The sequence below is a fragment of the Setaria italica genome, chromosome III (assembly GCF_000263155.2).
Source record: "Setaria italica strain Yugu1 chromosome III, Setaria_italica_v2.0, whole genome shotgun sequence".
In the NCBI taxonomy this organism is placed as follows: Eukaryota; Viridiplantae; Streptophyta; class Magnoliopsida; order Poales; family Poaceae; genus Setaria; species Setaria italica.
This window is the reverse complement of record NC_028452.1, coordinates 4,080,507-4,092,239: the sequence shown is the minus strand read 5'-3', so window position 1 is coordinate 4,092,239 and position 11,733 is coordinate 4,080,507. Positions and strand designations below refer to the sequence as shown.

The window sequence follows — 11,733 nt, the reverse complement described above, 5'->3', positions numbered from 1 at the left end:
GGAGTATTAAATGTAGACTATTTACAAAACCCATTACATAAGTGGAGGCTAAACGGTGAGACGAATCTATTAAGCCTAATTAGTCCATAATTTGACAATGTGTTGCTATAGTAAACATTTGCTAATGATGGATTAATTAAGCTTAATAGATTTGTCTCGTCATTTAGCCTCCATCTGTGTAATGGGTTTTGTAAATAGTCTACGTTTAATACTCCTAATTAGTATTTAAACATTCGATGTGACACGTGCTAAAAATAAGTAAAGGGAACCAAACGCCCCTTAGTGTGTGAGAATGGTTTGCATGCACCGAGCCTAGGTGTATGTTGATGGTCGGGGGAGGGGGCATTTGCCCCTTTATAAATATATCATTGTGTGTTTTCAAAACTTTAAAATTCCCAAACAGAAAATCGAGACTTTTTTAGCAATATATCATGTGTGTAAATTCCTACCATATTGTAAGGGACTTACACACATTATATATCACTACCAAACATAGCTCTATCAATTAGCTAGGACCTGCTCGTTGCAGCTTATGGAGCAGCGCCTGCTGCTGCTGTGCAGCCCAGCCATTCGGCTGCAGGCTCGAATAGCAGCACAACTACTTGATGTTTGGCTGTGTGCAGTTGTTGGAGTAACAGCTGCTGCCGTGTACAGCTCTCTATTATAGTGGTTGCTGTAGCGGCGGCTGCAGTGTAGCCGCAGCTGCTGTAATAAGCAGGTTGTATGTCTCCAAACAGGTACGGGCTAAAGTTTAGCTCTAACCACTCCAATCCAAACTATGGCTTTACATACAAGCTAGGTTTCACCTTCCCAAACAGACAATCCCATGATAATACTGTATATACATGACTAATATGGGGCTTTCATATTGGTACAGGTGCTGGCCAAAGAGCTGGCCAAAGATTGATACTTATTTCATTTCTTTAAGAAATAGCGTTTAGGACAAGCTAATCAAGGAACACGTGAACTGCTGTGCTGCTGAAATGTGAATTCCAATCTTTTTTTAAATAAAAATGTGAATTCCAACCTGAACTCCACTTCAACTTTAAATTCCAAGATAGAAACAAGATCGACATCCAACATAACCGGATTCTTATCTCAGTAATTTATCATTATTGTGTAAACTGCAAACACATTCAGAATCGATCAAGAGACAAGAACTATAACTTGTTGTCGTCACGAGTATTATTCACAGAATAACGATGCTCAATTGCTCATATCGCTAATAGTACCCACCGACATGGTTGTACGCCACGGGCATCCCGTAGGGCATGGCCACCGCGGTGTTCGCTGCGAACACGCTGCCGGCGGCGAGCCCGTTGAAGCCGACAGGCTGCCCCTGCATGCCGCCCTGCCGGTACTGCGCCCACATCTGCTGCTCCTGCACCAGCAGCTGCTGCTTCCGCTCCATCTCCGCCATCTGCACGTACGACGGCGGCGGCACCGCCAGCGACGCCGCGAACGGGTCGCCGCCGATCGCCTGCACCGTGCCGTCGGGCGCCGGCAGCATGAGCACGGGCGCCGCCGCGCCGTGCCCGTGCGTGGGCAATGCCACGCTGCTCGCGCTCCCCGACACCGCCTGCGCGGCCACCTGTCGCCGGACAGCGCCCTGGTCGTACATCCCGCCGAGGAGGAGAGGGTCCATACCGCCGCCGAGCGACGCCGTCTGCCGGGACAGGTTGCTCGCTGTCTCCACCAGCGCCAGCTCCCAGTCTGCCTTCCCTGGCTCCGCGGCCGGCGTCTGCCACGCCGACGTGATCGCCACCGGAGCGTCGTCGGATTCCGATGGGAACGCGACCCAGCTGCTGTCGGCACCTTTCGTGGCCGGCGGCGGCGCGGAGAAGAGCGCGAGCGTGAGCTTGTTCTCCTGCTCGTCCGCCGTGGCGGCTGGTTCTCTAAGGTCGACCAAGTCAGGCTGACGCGCCTGATCGGCGGAGGATTTCGCCGGCACCGATCGGGTGGTCTCAGCGCTGTCACGCACCGGCGGCGGCGCCGGGAGCGCCTTGACGCCGTTCATGTCGACGTACTCCGCGGGCTCGTCTTGGTCACGGCCGGCGGATTGGTGCACCGATTGCGGTGGCAGTGGCGGCGGCGAGCCGAGGCCTGCGCGGCCGCGCACCCGCAGGAACTGCTCGAGCGTCTCGAGGAGCTTCTCGTCGACGCGCTTGACGTCGGGGAAGTCGGAGGACCGCGCGACGCCGGCGTCGTCGCACCAGGCGTAGAAGGCGAGGAGGGTTTCGATCTGCTTGGCAGCGCCAACGTAGGTCTCGAACGCCTTGACGCACTCGGCGTACTCCATGTCGAAGAAGCGGTCGAGCAGGGCAGCGAGCACGGCGGAGAATTCATCGTAGAGCTGGAAGCTATCCCCGAGCAGCGGGTAGAGCGCGGCGAGCACGACGCGGCTGGTCCGGGCGGCGCCCGCGGGGCGGCACGCGAGGAAGCGGTCGAGCAGCTGCCGCAGCTGGCGCGCGCGGATTAGGAGGCCGTCGGGGTCCATGTCGCCCACCGGCGCCATCGCCGCCGGCGCGGGCGGGGAGGACGCGCCGCTGACGGCGTTATTGTAGTCGTCGGCGAACCGCACGGCGCGGGGCGGGGGCAGGAGGGAGACGAGGAACCGGAGGCGCTCGTCGAGGTAGAGCGCGTAGGCACGGACGAACGCCGAGTGTTCCCACGACGCGGCGTGCGCCTCGTCGCGGAAGTCGAGGAGCAGCGACAGCACGGGCTCCCCCGCGCGCCTCCCGCTCGGGGCCGGGCGGAGGAGCTCACCGCGAAGGTGCGGGTCCCCCTCGGCGGCGAGGCGGTGCAGCAGCGCGAGGCACTTGGCGGCGACGACGTAGTCGCGGGTCCGCGCGAGGCGGCGCGCCAGGGAGGCGACGCAGGCGCGCTGGGACCCGCCGGAGGCGAGGCGGAGCACCTCGCGCGCGTGGCGGTCGTCGGGGGGAGCGTCGTCGTGGGAGGTGGCGCGCACGATGGCGACGTCGAGGTCGGGCTTCACGGCGCCCGAGACCCGGGCGATGCCGATGGTGGCCTGGTCCTTCACCGCGCCCAGCGCCTTGCGGATCGACATGGCGGCCTTTGGTCCCTCTGGCTATCGCCGCTGACGATCGCCTCCTCCGCCTTTTGGGAGTTGGGAGGATCGAAGAGGCGGAGGAGAAACTGAAGAAGAAGGAGAAGAGGACGCGGTTTCCGTGCGGTGACGCGAGGAAGAGTGGGCGAGTAGCTGACGCGCCGCGCGCGAGGGGGTTCTGCAACGGAATCGACGGTCGAGATGGTGGGACGGGGGAGATGGACGGCCAGGATGGGCTCGGGATCACACGTCGGACTGGGTGGACCGGCTGACCGACTGACCGAGTCAACTGGCCGGCCTCTAGACGCCGGGCTGACGCTGACACTGGGTCCCAGTCTCACCCGTACATCATCAGCGACCGACCGCGTTGGCTGCCGCTGGCCGTCTGAATTCTCGAGGCGGAAACGGTAGCGATGTGATGTGCGTTTCCTTTTCCTTTGGGTGGACCGGAGAAGAAGATGACAAAAAGTGACCAGTGGCATGGATCATGTATAGAGATGTAGGTGCCTTTGAGGGGAAGAAGCATCTTGGTCTCCTCACCGTAACCCTGGGGTACGTTTCAAGCTCGTTGCAAACGTTTTAAGCACGTTTAGGCGTCTCTTGTAGCTGGACAAAAGGCAAAACTGAATTGGATATACAGGCGACGTCTGGCCTGGCTTATTACTCCTGACAGTTTTTTTTTCCACACGTCCTATTGCTATGTATGGACATCGCTAGCTCTAAGAGACCGTCGACCCGATGGGCTGCGCGGCCCACGCTGGATCCGCCCGTGGATGCCAAGTGAATAAAATTCCATAGGTTCCATCATAAGCAACTCAATCGACATAGCATCAACTACGCTTAGTTCGCCACTAGCGATGAACCTATCCTACACACAAAAGTGCAGTGGAGGTTAACTGCAGCGGTGGTTGTTATTGTCAAGAACAGGCAGAACAAAAAGCAACCAGATGCTGCAGCTCATATTGCCCTTGTGCTATTCAGCAGTTAGCTAGCAGGCAGGTCAGGGAGGCTGCCTAGCGGCGTGACATGCTGACATTAGGATACTTTTGCCTTGGCAACGAACAAACTTGTTGCCCGGTCAACATGGAAATTTCTGTGGAAATAATCATGGGAGGCAATTCCGACGAACCAATTAATAATAAAAGTGTAGTTCGTTTGAGCTAGGTCCAAGTCCACGCGCTCCTGCGATAAGCCAATTCGATTGCTACCGCCGTGCTCCTGTAGAATTACCTTGTTTATTTGCCAGTTATGTTTAACTCGCACCTGCTGGGACCGTAGTGTTGCCCATGCTCAAAGTCCTATCCTCATGTGTTTCTTAGTGCGTGATTGATAGAAGGCGTTTGAGTGTGCTGTGATGCGTGCGCGGTCGTGTATTAGATTTGATCGTAAGAACATATTTTTTTAAAAAAAGCGGTACTTTTTCAAATAACCTCGATTCAAAAGTATATTTTTATTTTATGCAGCGGTAAAGACATTTCATTAATTAAGCAGAAAAAAAGGAAAAGGGCAAATGTTTAAACTGCAAAGGCATGGGCTCAATCTTCGAAACCGAACAGACGGAGGCCCACCAAGAGCACTACCCCGCCCACTGTTGATGCATGCCTGCATGCACACGCCGGCCAATATCAGCTTGCATGGAGTAGCGAATGACAGCCCGACAGCTGACACGACAGGATAAACCGTGTCTATCTGCGTGTGTCAAATCAGCGCCACGAGTGCGTTTTGGGCCCAAACTTATTTAAAAGCTAAGGATTCGATCGAATTTCCTCAAAAAAGCATCGAACCAACTGGCTTCATCGTTGTCTCACTTACCAAGTACCATCACTCGCTGGACCTCTCTACACACAGCTTTGAAAAGGAAACCCATCCTCCACCTTCAGGCTTCAGCAAGGCATACCCAATAATCTGACAAGGCTATGGAACCACATGAGCCATCATAGACCTGATCTATATGCGCCGAAGGACTTCAGAATGGGATGAACTGGGTTCTAAAGATTTATCCAACAACTAGAAACTTAACTAGATGTATATCGATCATCAATTATAAACCCCCGTATGCTTAAATATGTGCTATCAATTTCTAGTGTGTCTGTGTGTATAACAAACGCTCAAAGTTTTGCACTCTAGTTCTAACCGTAAGTAACTGAAAATTTTACAATGTAAATTATAGCAATTGAAATGTTTTCTGAAGATTTTTCTCCATCAACCTTCTGTGATGAGTTCTGGAGTCCCCACTAGTCTTTGTTGGAGCGCCTATATAAGGGTGTAGCTAGGCCTGCCATCGGGGAGGGTATGGACAAACCCACTCTTGTTCACACCCAAATCCAAATAAGTATTATCCACTTCATACCCTCCCCAATCCCACCCATATCCAATGGATAATTAACTTTGTGCTACGTAAATATACATATTCAATTGATTAATTATACCCTCCCCATTTCTAATGGGTATATAATTTTCTACCCATACCCTCCCCATTTGAAGTAGGTGTGGATTTGTGGAGAGGGTATGGATACCCAGTTTAGTTCTTATATTGTGGTTTCCACAATACTCCTCCAAGGCTCCAAGCTAATGAGCCTCACAAAGATGAATACGACACTGAGTCGTCTAGGCACCAATCACTAAGAGTAACAAGCTAGGATCCTGATTCTAGTGATTCTTCTTTCTCTTATTATATAACTCTCTATGGCCCTACCAATTGTTCAAGATAAGTGAATGTGAGTAGGTGAAGGGATATTTCTAGCTTTCACTATAATGGTAAGAATGTAAGACACTATTAACATCTTCCTTTATAGTACGACCAAAAAAGGAAATACAAATACCATACCAAGTACCAACCTCAACTCCATGAGATACTTGAAGCAAAGAGTAATTTCACCAACGGTCCTTAAACTTTGTCCCAAGTTCTCATCGCGGTCTCATTACTCTCAAAATACACATAGCAGTACTTAAACTTGTCCCGAGCTCTCATCCTGGTCCTGGTACTCTTAAAATGTACGTAACAATCTCTAAACTTATCTCGAGCTCTCGTCCAAGTCCATAAATTTGTCCCGAGCTCTCATCAGCTAAATGTATTCCTTCGGTAATTAGAAACAGCTACCTTTATATCTGTTCCACCTACTAGTATTCTCTAGTCGCTGTTTGAAATAATGTCTTTCCATCCCCACAACAGCTAGCTGCTGAGCGCACGTGCAGTGACACGCACCTCATTCCAAACGAACTGATGATATAATATACTATCTACATTCACACGCTTATTCCCAAGTAAAGGAACGAACAAGGAGGGGTGCCCGCCCTCTGTGTGTTTGTTCTCTTAGCATTCTAATACCAAACTAGAAATAGGAAATCTACAGACCTTTTGTGGATCTATACGCGCATACGTTTTTGCTTGGCTTTTTCTTCACTCCCGTATGGTCAGTACCAATTTCCTGTGCTAGTTTAGCTCATGGTGGTTCCCCTTTGGGAAAGGGGGTTCACCTTGATCCCAGTTTAGTAGGAATTGTTTGAAACTAAGGAGGTTGATTGAGCAGGAAGTTGGAAATGATCTGAGTGGCAGTAATCTTTTTGATCTAATCACAAAATGTCAATATCGAATTACTGAAAACAGTTGAGAGGAAAGAGATAAGCACATTCTATTTATTTTCGAAAGGACATGATATTGCCAGGCAGCATATTGCATGCCATCCACAGGTACATGATGATGGAGGACAGACACGAGATAGATCGATTCGATCGATCCATCGATCCATCTGTGTGAGATACCTTAAAGAATATATATGCTACGTCTTACATGCATGCATGGGTTAAATCATTGAATTCCTCTGGAGGAATCCAGGGAAAAAAGAAGAAGTGAACATACAGAACAAAAGAGAGAACCTTATATGCAATGGCCATGCAATGCAGGTGTGTGTGTCTCTAGATCTTTCCTGACTCATCATCAGTAGTCATGCCAATGCAATGCGAGGGGTATGTCTGTCTGTGAGAGAGTTGAGGGATAGCTAGGTGCATGAGGTGAGGAGGAGCATGAGTGCATGTGCATGCTGGCTTTATTCTCCCAAAGGGGAGAACAGGGACTGGCGCTGGGAGGAGGAGAGAGATGATCGAGCAAGCAGCCAGGGTTGGGTTGTAGGGCTCCCTAGGCCTTCGAGAAAGCAAAGGCAACCCAAAGCAGGCAGCGCAAAGCAGAGAGAATCTGATTCCCTCCGCCTCCGAGTAACATGCGCATTCGAGATCTTGGACCATTCGCTTCCGATTCCAATTCCAATTCCAATACGTACGCCCCGCTCGGCCCTGGCGCCATTACCAATCACCACACCAGCTATGACGATCCTACTACCTACCGGCTATAGTCTCTCTCATCATCCTGATCATCTTCTCTCTCTCCCAGTCTCCCTCTACATTCTGTTCTCTCTCATCATCCCCCCCGCTCTCTCTCTCTCTCTCCTTCGTACGCTGCTTCCTTTCGCTTTTCTGTACCTGCAATGCTGCCGGCCGGCCCTCGTGCTTTTGGGAACACCGTTGCACTGCATCGCTCCGTTCTAAGCAACCTAGCCCCCTGTACGCTACAGTACTACTCTCTCTCTCTCTCTCTCTCTCTCTCTCTCTCTCTCACTTCTCAGTGTTCCTTCTCAAACTTCTATGTAACTGACCGGCCGGTAATCCTGCGCAGCAGCAGCATCCATGCATGGCTTCCTCCTCAGTTCACACTTCATGGATAGCTCATAGCTACGACCCACCCTGCCTGCCGGCCGGCCGGCCGTCCTCACTGATCTCTCATCTCTCCTCGTCCTTCTCGCTTCGATCCATATATAGATATACACTCGAATCATTCAAAGATCCACCCATTGTTTTCCATATAGCCTCCGGGCTAGCTAGCTGCCGGCTTACGTGTACATTGGCAGCAGCTAGATCACAAACTCATATGAAGAAGGAATTCTCTTTCTTTTCAGGACTCCCTCCTTTTCCTTTATTCTATGCCAGCAGTGCCATGCATCATGAGCATCTATCTTGTCCTTACATGTATAAATTATGCATAATCTATACCCTACCTAAGATAGCGTATGATATTATGGAGATATGTTAGAGTAATACTGCCACCTAACCCCATACTGATAACTAGTTTTGAGTACGTGCTTCCAGTTTTTTTTCACTGATCGATCAGTAACTAAGAAGAAGGAAACAATTTAGGCACAGCTGCTAGCTATAGTCAGATGAGGATATCTGTCTCACTCTCTCACACTACTCTCTCTTTCTCACACTACTCTCTCTCCACCTAGATTTGTGCATAGTCAGTTGAGCTGATCAATATGGTCTTCATGGAACACAAAAGACCTTGGATTTCATCACGCTTGCTTTAGTACGTTCTATCACTGTAAAAAGATGGTAAAGTAAAAGGTGAAAAACAAGCAAAAGACACACCCTTTTGAATGGGCCTCAGCTCGCTCTTTGACTACACCCTTTTTCTGCACGAGTAACACTACAATTACGGCATAATACTACCACCAAATTATATTAGCGACTCCTTTATATGGGTGACACATATACATAATACTACAAATTGTTAGATTTACATAATAGTATTGCATGCTTGGTAAACATTTATACTTTTTATATACTGTCAGCATGCATGCATGCATTCCTTAAACTATACATTCATGCATGCATGAAAGTAATCTCCATTCCATTAATTTCCCTATCATGGATATGATAAAACATACACGTCTTGGTTAACTGTCGTCGTATCATTAGCCAAGTAGTTGCACCACTTCTCAAATTCACCAATGTTCATGTGTGTATTTCCATTTCGGGATCGATCACAACAAGCCACAATATTGCTCATGTATGGAGAGGGAACTATTTATATGTAGTTAAAAGGGGGGGAATAATTGACATATGATAGGTGTTTCCATGAACAAAATGATGAACAGCAGTACACATTACTTCACCCCAAATGCTCGATCGACAGTGAAACCTAAAAGGATCAGATAAAAAAGAAGAAGAAACATAGAACAAGTGATGATCATGCAAGCTAACTAGCAGCTGTAGGTAATACTTGTGCATGATCCATCATACGGCTCGTCCATTATCCAAGTCGAGCCCCTCCTCTCCCTCTCTCTCTCTTTCCAGTTCTTGAAGAAGAAAACATTGCAAATGCATGCTAGCTTTTTTCTATATCACAATACCATCCTCACACACTCTGCCTCTAGCTAATAGTTGCAGGAACAACGATCGGATCGATCGATCGTAGCTTGCCCTGAATTAAGCTCGACCATTACAAGAGATGGTTACCTGCAGCAGCATTGTTGGAATAGGAAGCGTAACCTGCAGCGGCGAAGTGGTGATCGCCATACATGCCTCTAGCTTGGTAGCCGCCTTCCCTCTTGGCCTGCATCACATGGAGCTCTCCCGACCCGTCTTCTCCGCTGCCGCCGCCGCCACCGCGGCCATCACCACTGTCTAGACCTAACTGGAACATCCCCGGCGCCATTGTCATTGCCAGGGGTGGGCCCAGCGGGCCCTGGTCCATCGCATGCAGGAACGGGAAGCTTTGCATCTGCTGCACCCTCCACTGATGCTCCAGCCCGCTCCCGCCGCCCACCGAGTAGGCTCCGGCGGCGTCGAGGGAAGGCTTCCCGGCCATCCCGGAGAAGCTCGAGCCGAGGCTCATGGCGTCGAAGTCGGCGAGGCGGAGCAGCGGCGGCAGCATCGAGAGGTTGCCGCCTAGCATGGCGGGGCCCTGGAGCGCGGGCACGTTGGTCGTGGCGCAGGCCGACGACGTGGACCCGGCAGGAGCCAGCCCGGCGGCGGCGGCGGCGGTGGCCGACGCTGTTCCGGTGGAGGTCGCCGCGGACGCAGCCGCCGCTGCCTTGGGCTTCGCGCGCTTGGCGTGGCGGCGGTAGCCCCCGCCCACGGGGACGTTGCGGAGCGCGCCGCCGCGGGTCCAGTAGCGGCGGCAGGCGCGGCAGAAGTGGCGCGGCTGCGAGAGCGAGTAGTTGTTGAAGTAGCAGAACTTGGTGTTGGTGGACTCGCAGCGGGGGCACTTGAGCCCCGGCTCCGGCAGCGGGATCCTTGCCAGCCGTGCCCGCTCCGCCATGGACATCGGCTTCGCCGGACCCACCTGCCCGGCGCCGCCGCCGCCGCCAGCGCCCTCGGGAAGCGCTCCCCCCATGATTGATGGCTGGAGAAGCTCATGATTGCCGTCGCCGCCGCCGCCTCCTCCTCCTCCCGCAACCTGGTGGTGGGCTTGCTGCTGCTGCTGCTACAAAATCGAATCAAAGATCAGAAAAGCAGCATCAATAAGAGATCGAGGAGGAAAAAAAAACCATGTACAAGTCAAGCTGAATTATTTCATTTGGGCAAGCTAAGAAAATCAAGCCGCGGCGAGTAGCTAGTATATACCGAGCAGACTTATAGTGCTCGGATCGGAATATTTAGCAAGCCCTAGTAGAGGAGTGGTATTCTCTTCTTTTTGAGCTAGCTGCAAACAATATTTATCGCCGCAACTTTCTCCTTTTATTCGTGCTTGTTCAAAAGAGAGTGAATAAAATCTGGGGAAAAGAAAGGGGAGGAGAAGATGCAAACAAAATTGACTGAAATCCCGATTACCTGGTTATCGTTCCAGCTCGAGGAATCCAGGAAGGCAGGGGGGAAGATCATGGTTGGGTACGGCGGCGATGCGGATGCTATGCTCTATCTATCCGGCTTGGCTTGGCTTGGCTTGCTCCGGAGAAAGTGAGTCTTTGTGCTAGGGTTTGCCTCTTGTGCTGCGGCTTTCCCTCGCAGAGCTCTCTCTCTGGCTCTGGTGCGGTGTGGCTGCGCTGCTCGGAGATAGTGGAGGGGAGCTGAGGCTGATGGGAACGGGGGAATCAGCTGGGAGGGGAGAGAGGGAAGGAGAAAGGGAGCTGGGACTGAGACAGGGATGATATCAGTGAGGGACTCAGGCGGGCCCGGGTGAGAGAGCAATGCAAGGAGAAGAGAGAAAAAAAAACTAAAGCAGGAAAAAGTAGGCCTGTACCATTCTGTCTCTGTGTAGCCTTATTTTTGTGTTGCTGCTGCTTTTCCTCTTTTTCGTGGTGCTCATGACCGACCCGATGGGAGGAGGATACAATACAAACCGTGCACGTTCTTGGCGTTGCTGACGGCTACACCTACAAGTTGTGATCGGTGATGGAGATCTTGATTATGTTCACGTATAACTGTTGCTGATTTGGTGATCGATCGCACTCAGAGTTACATTATGCGCGCTAAATGTTGTGAACAATCATTTTAGTCTATCTTGGGGAAACAACACTTAACACTATTGCAAAAAGCGAGATCACTGTTGGTTAAATTCCAAACTTTTGCATCCCTACCGGTTTCATAATCAGCAGTATGAGCAGTTATCGGGAACTATCAATGTAGAACATGCACTAATAAGGCTCAATCCACGTACAAAGTATAAAACAAGGACCCTTATGACGGTATGGATATACTTGATCCCGAGAGCGACATGAAGACGTCTGCGCTGCTCGACAGTGATGGCATAGTGGCTAGTGGCGTAGCTGCAGAGGCACACTGGCCTGTTGGTTGGACTGTTGTGCCGTCAGGCGTATCATATGGCGGAAGGGAGCAGGTATGTGGAAGCAGAAAGTGTTGGACCACTGCATTAGGGCAATGGTCAGCTTTCC

The 11,733-nt window shown here is 51.1% G+C and overlaps 2 protein-coding genes across 4 annotated transcripts; both read right to left on the bottom strand.

The window, feature by feature from the left end:
• Positions 1-976: 976 nt before the first annotated feature.
• Positions 977-3,200, bottom strand: LOC101769574 (probable clathrin assembly protein At4g32285). The gene has a single exon (XM_004960456.3). The coding sequence runs from the start codon at positions 3,065-3,067 to the stop codon at positions 1,223-1,225; it is 1,845 nt and encodes a 614-aa protein (XP_004960513.1). The 5' UTR covers positions 3,068-3,200; the 3' UTR covers positions 977-1,222.
• Positions 3,201-8,911: 5,711 nt separating this feature from the next.
• Positions 8,912-10,967, bottom strand: LOC101768891 (dof zinc finger protein DOF3.6). 3 transcript variants are annotated; one of them, XM_012844978.2, is made up of 2 exons: positions 10,673-10,967; positions 8,912-10,319 (listed from the first exon to the last, which is right to left on the bottom strand). In XM_012844978.2, the coding sequence occupies exons 1-2, from the start codon at positions 10,721-10,723 to the stop codon at positions 9,339-9,341; spliced, it is 1,032 nt and encodes a 343-aa protein (XP_012700432.1). In that variant the 5' UTR covers positions 10,724-10,967; the 3' UTR covers positions 8,912-9,338. The 3 variants fall into 3 exon arrangements, with proteins under 3 accessions (XP_012700432.1, XP_004960512.1, XP_004960511.1); XM_004960455.3 differs by having other exon boundaries at positions 8,912-10,322; positions 10,673-10,966; XM_004960454.3 differs by having other exon boundaries at positions 8,912-10,325; positions 10,673-10,965.
• Between the last annotated feature and the right edge of the window lie 766 nt (positions 10,968-11,733).

Coding starts and splice junctions, on each gene's coding strand:
- LOC101769574 (XM_004960456.3), bottom strand. CDS start 3,067: ATGTCGATCCGCAAGGCGCTGGGCGCGGTGAAGGACCAGGCCACCATC.
- LOC101768891 (XM_004960454.3), bottom strand. CDS start 10,723: ATGATCTTCCCCCCTGCCTTCCTGGATTCCTCGAGCTGGAACGATAAC. Junction 10,326..10,672: donor CGAGCTGGAACGATAACCAG/GTAATCGGGATT, acceptor TCGATTTTGTAG/CAGCAGCAGCAGCAAGCCCA.